The 6,833-nt window shown below is 46.7% G+C and overlaps 1 protein-coding gene across 1 annotated transcript in view; it reads right to left on the reverse strand.

Annotated features, from left to right (window-relative positions):
• Positions 1-2,195: 2,195 nt before the first annotated feature.
• The window catches only part of SMG8 (SMG8 nonsense mediated mRNA decay factor), a 5,259-nt gene continuing 621 nt past the window's right edge, over positions 2,196-6,833 (reverse strand). The window contains exons 2-5 of the mRNA XM_010009116.1: positions 5,361-6,822; positions 4,565-4,710; positions 3,283-4,158; positions 2,196-2,393 (exon numbers count right to left, since the gene is read on the reverse strand). Coding sequence (XP_010007418.1) covers positions 2,196-2,393; positions 3,283-4,158; positions 4,565-4,710; positions 5,361-6,822 — 2,682 coding nt within the window. The remainder of the gene's footprint in view (positions 2,394-3,282; positions 4,159-4,564; positions 4,711-5,360; positions 6,823-6,833) is intronic.

Below are 6,833 nucleotides of genomic sequence, written 5' to 3' on the forward strand. Positions count from 1 at the left end.
CCTGCCCGCCCGCACCCGCACAGCAGCGTGCGGCGATACCGCAGGTGAGGTTGGAAGGGACCTGAAGGATCATCATTGCAACCCCCCTGCTGGGAGCGGGGGCTCCTCGCGCTAGTACAAGGCCGCATCCAACCCGGCCTTGAACGTCTTCTTGAGCATCAAGCAGGGAACTGCTGGGAAGAGCCCAGGGCAGAGGCACAGAGATGCTGGAGGGAGGGGAACATCTCCCTGCTGAGGAAAGGCTGAGGGAGCTGGGGCTGTTGGGCTTGGAGAAATGGAGACTGAGGGGTGACCTCATCAATGTTTACAAATATGTAAGGGGTGAGTGTCAGGGAGATGGAGTTAGGCTTTTCTCAGTGATAGGACAAGGGGTAATGGGTGCAAATTGGAGCATAGGAGGTTCGAGGTGAATATCAGAGTGTTTTTTTTCATTGTGAGAGTGACAGAGCCCTGGGACAGGCTGCCCAGGGAGGCTGTGGAGTCTCCTTCTCTGGAGACATTCAAACCCAGCTGGACACACTCCTGTGTGATGTGCTCTGGGTGCCCCTGCTCTGGCAGGGGAGGTTGGACTGGATGATCTTTCGAGGTCTCTTCCAACCCCTAGGATTCTATGATCTGCAAGGAGGGGGCATCCACAAACCTCCCAGTGCCTTCCTACCCTTGTGGTGAGGAATTTCTTCCTGATGTCTAACCTAAATCTCCCCTCTTTCAGTTTAAAACCAGCACCCCTTGTTCTATCACTGCCCTCTCTGGTGAAAAGTCTCCCCATCCTTCATGCAGGCCTTTCAGCTACTGGAAGGTGCTCTAAGGTCTCCCTGGAGCCTTCTCTTCTCCAGGCTGAACACCCCAACCCCCTCAGCCTGTCTTCACCAAGTGATCCAGCCCTCAGATCATCTTCATGACCTCCTCCCTTCGAGGGGCTTGATCACAGAGTGTTCTCTCCTCAGGGGAACTCGACCCCATCCCTCAGACAGGCCCTCACACCTCCACACATCCCATACATCCTGCACCTTTCTTTAAGCAGTTAATAAATGCTGCCAGCCACTTCCAATTCCACCCTTCCATTTTGCAGAGACAACTGTTCTCTGTAGTGCTTTTCATTTTATTGATTGCACTTGGGAATCACTAAGTGGTTGGTAAATCTAAATTCATTAAGGCGTGTACATGGAGAGACTTGTGTGCTTCCCACACCCAGCTGATCAGAGATGGGCTATGCCAAAGTGAAACCAGGCCTCAACTCAGGTCATGCAATATAATTACTGCATTTAGCAAGTTGGCAAATTAAATTTTGTGTGCATGCTAATTAAAAAAATTAAATTAGGTCTCGGCAGCAACTATCATAAATTAATCTTACCTCAACAAAATGTTCATTTACTGTGACTAATCCTGTAGTGAATCCTTTGGAAAATGTAGCAAAATTACCCAAACTCCCTCAACGTGAGATTCAACCTGGGCCAAAACTGTCCTTTTAGCAACCAAAAGTCTGTCTAATCACTCCAAGTTGAGCTACACTGACACATAAGCTGCAGCTGCTTATAATGAACAAGCTCATCCAGCTCTATGTTTTCCACAAGTTTACCAGCAGGTTTAGTTTCCAGAGATCTGTCATTCCAAAATATGAAACTGAGTCAGCCTTTTAACAAAATCTGATCTATGAATACAAACACAGTAAAATAATTCAACTCAATACAGGTAAACACAGCTTCTGGTCATGATGTTAATACAAATCAGAACTACAAACCTTTTTTTTTTCTTCAAGACAACATCAAACAATTTCTCACATTAAAAGCATAAATTGTTTGCATAGAAATACCTTGTTTAAAAAAAAAAAGACTTTTCCCATCACTGCCTCAATATGACATGAGACTCTTGGTTTCAGACAATGCTAATTTTTAAATATTCCTAGACATGCATGTAGGAAGATACAATGGGGAAAAACTCCATCATCAAAACATCTAGTAGTATAGGCTCAGTATTCTGTGATAACCAGGTTTTATTTTTTACATGTTACACATCTCTTGGATTCCTTTATCTGCTTTGATATCAGACCTTATTTCCAAATCTGTGCTCCAGTGAAATACATTTGACCTCACCAGATCCCAGTGATAGCTGCTGGGTAACAGACGTGAATCGAAATCCATCATTTGGCTTGAAGATAGAAATTTTAAACTAAAATAAATTTACCAACATCATTCTTATTGTGTAATTGCTTTCAGTATTCCTCGGAGAACTTTGTAACTCATTAATTGTTGGCTTTCCTTGGGAGGAAAGCAGGGTCCACGTTCTGTCACGTATGCATAAGGAAATCTAAGCACCCACAGTCCATCAGATGGAAGGGTTATTTCCTGCTTCTCAGGGTAAAATACAGGACAAGGTGGTGGCCCTGGTTGAACCTGAAAACAAAAGGAAATGTAAGTAGATAATCAAACAGCATTAGAATAAAAACCCAAACCAAAACACAAACTGAAGAGCAAACTGCACAGGAGGAAGTCTATTAAAGCCTTGTGTACAACCAGGCTCTCATCTGCTTTAGCACACTGCAGGGAACCAGGAACTGTGCTATTACTGTGAGACATACATAAACTTCCCATTTTACCACAGTGAACATGCTAAATTAAAGGCTGCAGATGAGGTCCCATCAAAGTGATCCACAACAAACATAAGTCACTTGCCTCTCAGGTGGTAGTAAAATAATAAGCCAATAATAAGCACTTTAATGCACGAAGTATTTAATATAGCAGCAACTGAATGAAGACACAATTTTATGTATTTTACTACCTTAAAAAATGAGTGTAAATGGAGCCTTTTCTCCATTTTTAATACGCATTTGAAAACAAGAAAAAAAATCTCCAATGCCTCCTAAATTCAAAGGGTAATTAATAACATTTCATCTCAGCAAGGAGTCGCTGCTTTTCTCTATGACATTTAAAATGATAAATTCAATCTTACACAGTCAGTACACCCCATTGTTACAGTGTGGAATGCTACTAATTCATCCTCCATAAAACATTTATTTAAACTTACTTTACTTTACACAAAGTATAAAGCTGTCATAAGCCAATCTTGAAGTATAAAAATACCACCCTTGTTTACAGAACAGATACTTTTGACCACTACTGCCTTGGAGAACGTGACTGAAATTCATCCAAGTTGCAAAGAGTTTTTCATAGCATCCCTGTGACACCCTTTGCCTGTCACCCTCGTGCCCTCTGGTCCTGCAACTCATGTTACAACAACCAACCCTGTCTCTGCAGTTTCCAGATTCTCCCTCCCATTTCTTACCTGAGGTGTTAATGTGATCTGCAGTGGAGCATCAGGAACCACCACAAAGAGCCTCATGAACTGAGCATAATGTGGCTTGAGTCCTCGTCCCTGAGTTGATGACAGGATGTACAGTGGCATGTCAGAATTGAGAGCTTTGATGGCAGATTCCTTTGGCCCCCCTCCCATCACTTTCATGACCTTATCAGGCCCTGAACACATGAACCTTCTACCACGTGCATCTTCATATTCAAACCCTACAAAAGCTCGAGCTATGTCATCTCTCCGTCTTCCTCTTCCCATCACAACCGCACTTCTTTTTCCAGGAACAGCCTTGTTAGGTGCAGGCCAGGAGTTGGTATCCAAGTCTCCCTCATCTTCAGTTCTCGTCCTGATGACAATGTCCCAAGGCATTAAATAGTTTGTTCCTGGGATAAAGCCCTGTTGATCTAAGCCTGTGTGGAAGTTATACGCCTTAGCAGGCCCCAGCTTGACCAGTGACCAACTGGAGAATTTAGGCAAAAGCCCTTTAGGGCAATTAGAATGGAGCATCCCAGGGAGGTACTCGACAGTGGACACCTGGCGATCTACCAGGCTTGGCCTTTTCTCGCTTTTGGAGTCCCCACTCTGCCCATGACTTTCTGCATTGTCCCCTGCACCCTGGGCATCAGGTGGGTAAGTGCCCAAGCTGCCCGTTGACTGACCCAGGCTGAGGGCCAAGCTCAGGCCTGTGCTTTCTCCCTGAGTCTGAGGTTCTTTTTCTTTAAGTTTCTCAATCTCGCCTTCTGGAGGGGCAGGAGAGGACTCATCCCGAGCAGGTGCTGGGTCAGGGGTGCTTGGCTGAAAGACAGGAAAGTTGATGTGCTCCAGTTTCCCACAGCATTTTTCTTCCAGCAGCTATGAGAAAGAAAATGTGGTTAATTTCCCATCTTCTTTCTTGGAGATGAGAGAGTTCAGAGTCATTACCATTCAGCAGCTACAATTAAGACTCAAGAGGTTTGTGCCACATGAGAACCAAAGCAGTGATGGGAATACAACCCACAGATACAATGGATTTTAAATTCACATGAACCAACGCACTTTAAGCATAAACAGATGCTCCTGTGGGCATGCACTGGTGAAGACTGGAACTGCCCACTCTGGTCAGCCCAAACAATTTCTGATTCCAGAAATAAACTTCCCCAACCAACATTTACAAGTTGATGAGGTTAAAAGAAAACTTACTTGCAGTCACTTCAAAAAACAGATTTTGTTGATGAAGCAAAAGCACTGCTTGAAACAAAAATAGAGACCTAATAATTACCTGGTAGAAGTCATAATTAGCTGCTTTGATATCAAAGGGATCATCCCGAGGAGCTTGTTTCCTTCCACAGTTACAGGCACCAGTGGAACGAGCCCGGCTGTTGTGGTACAGAATTGGAGGATTCCTGTCTGCTTCTGGCTTTTCCCCTGAAAGCAAAATCAATCAAACCCTAGATCAATTGCTCGCTATTTCTAGAGAGTCTTTAATTCCCATCATCCACTGCTTCCTCCTTGCTATATACATATGCAAAATTTGCCAGCTATGCCAATTTGTCAAGCAACTCCCTCCCTTTCCCACTTTTCATACAAAGTTCCAGTGCAGGTTAATCACTGAACTGACTCTTCTTTGGTTTTACCACCTCTTTCTAAAAGGCAGATTTCTTGCAGGCAGAAGAACTATTTATCTCTGACAGTTTCTGTTCCTTGATTGACATCAATCAAAGTATTTAAAAAAGCTGAGGGGGGGAACTGATGCTTCCTGCAGAACTTTTGTTCTCTCACATACCTCTTGTTAGAACTGACTACAGTGTAATGTCTCTAATTAGCAAGATGGAATCAACACTGCTACTAAAATCAAAGTGGCTACTAACAGTGCACTCACTCTTAAACATAAGTTAATGTAAAGAAATTTGCACAGCAGCTCTGCAATAATTAATCCCCCTATTGGGATTGATGCTCTAAAGTTGCCAAGCTTCCATCTTCCATACACATGCCAAAGTCTGCACTTTCAGCCTAAGACATTTTAAAGCAGACACAAAATTAAACCACAAAACCTAATTACAAACGAGCCCCTTTACCTGCTTTTGGGAGCAGATGAAATTTGTGCACACAGTGCTGGTCAGTTAAACTTCGCTCTTCGCAGAGCTGGTGCCCATTGCTCCAGAACTTGTAACAGTCCTCATTGAGCTGCATGGCATACTTGTGAAAGGCTGGGCCACGGGCATGCTGACTGTACACACGCAGGGCCTGTGCCAGCTGGTTCTTATGGACTGTCATGGTGTAATTGTGGGGCAGGTTGGACTGATAGGCGCTGTGGGCCATGGGGAGAGCTTTCTGGCAACGGTTTTCTGAGAATTTTGTGTCTATATCTAAATATCCTTCCAATACTTTGATGCTACTCATGATTTTTGAGCTCAGTTCCCCAGTGGGAGAGTTCAGGTCATCATCTTTGGCTTCAATAGTCACTTCATACAGTTTCAAAGCTGTAGCAACCCACTTCTGGTAGGTTGGAAGCTCGAAGTGAGAGGGCTGTGGGTTCCTCCCCACACTGTCATCAAAGCCCTTTTTGCTGAGCACCAGGTCCACATGCTGCCACAAGAACTCCTTGAGGGTGCAGTCCACAAGCTGACCAGAGGAGCTAGAGCTGCTGGTGCTGCTCTCTGCATTGAAGGACAGCTGCTGCCTGCCATGCCGCATCATCTGAGACCTGCTGGGTCCTGCCAGGGTGGGAGCCAGCAGCGAGTCAGTCTCTCTCATGGTGCAGTTGCTCCTCAGTTGGTCAAGAAGCATGGCCACTGGATCATCTCCATCCTGGGGCCCGCCAGCCACAATGTAGACAAAAGCTTGGTTAGCAGGCACAGTGAACAGGCAGTTGATGCTCTGGTTGGTCAGCACCCTGCTCTTGCGGAAGATGCGGTAGATCTGATCCTCCAGGGCGTGTTGCAACCTCCTCTTGGGGGAGTGTTTCTTGGGGGGTGGCTTCTCTAGGTGACTGCAGGGGTCCTGGCCCCTACCTGGGAGGGGATCCACTTTCAGGGCCCCGTTGAGCTGGAAGAGGAAGAGAAGACGTGGAGGGCACGGCCTGCAGTTGAGCTTCCACTCCTTGCCGACCGGGCAGTCTTTGATGGCAGCCTTCAGGGAGGGCAGCACCTTCTGCCGCAGCCCGTCCAGCGCCCTGAACACACGGTCGTAGGTGATATCGAAGGAGCAGGTGGGATGCACCAGCAGCAGGATGTGGCAGACGGAGAAGAGGTAGAGGAGGCTCAGGCAGTGCAGCTTCTCCTGGTGCTTCCAGAGCTCGTGAGCCTCGGCGTGAGGCAGCCGGGCCGGGCTGCCCGAGGGGTGTCCGGGCCCGCTCTCCCTGCTCTCGGCCGCCGCCAGGTCCCCGCAGGCCCGCAAGAGCTGCGACGTGTCGTAGATGGAGGTGAGCACCAGGTACAGCACGCGGCTCTCCGGGCTGTAATAGGCCTGCAGGTGGTTGTAGTCCTTGGAAGACAGATCGCCCTCCTGCCCCGGGGCGCCGTCCGTCATCTCTGGGTCCTGCGGGAAGA

Source organism: Chaetura pelagica, unplaced genomic scaffold, assembly GCF_000747805.2.
Source record: "Chaetura pelagica isolate M959 unplaced genomic scaffold, ChaPel_1.0 scaffold72, whole genome shotgun sequence".
Lineage (NCBI taxonomy): Eukaryota > Metazoa > Chordata > Aves > Apodiformes > Apodidae > Chaetura > Chaetura pelagica.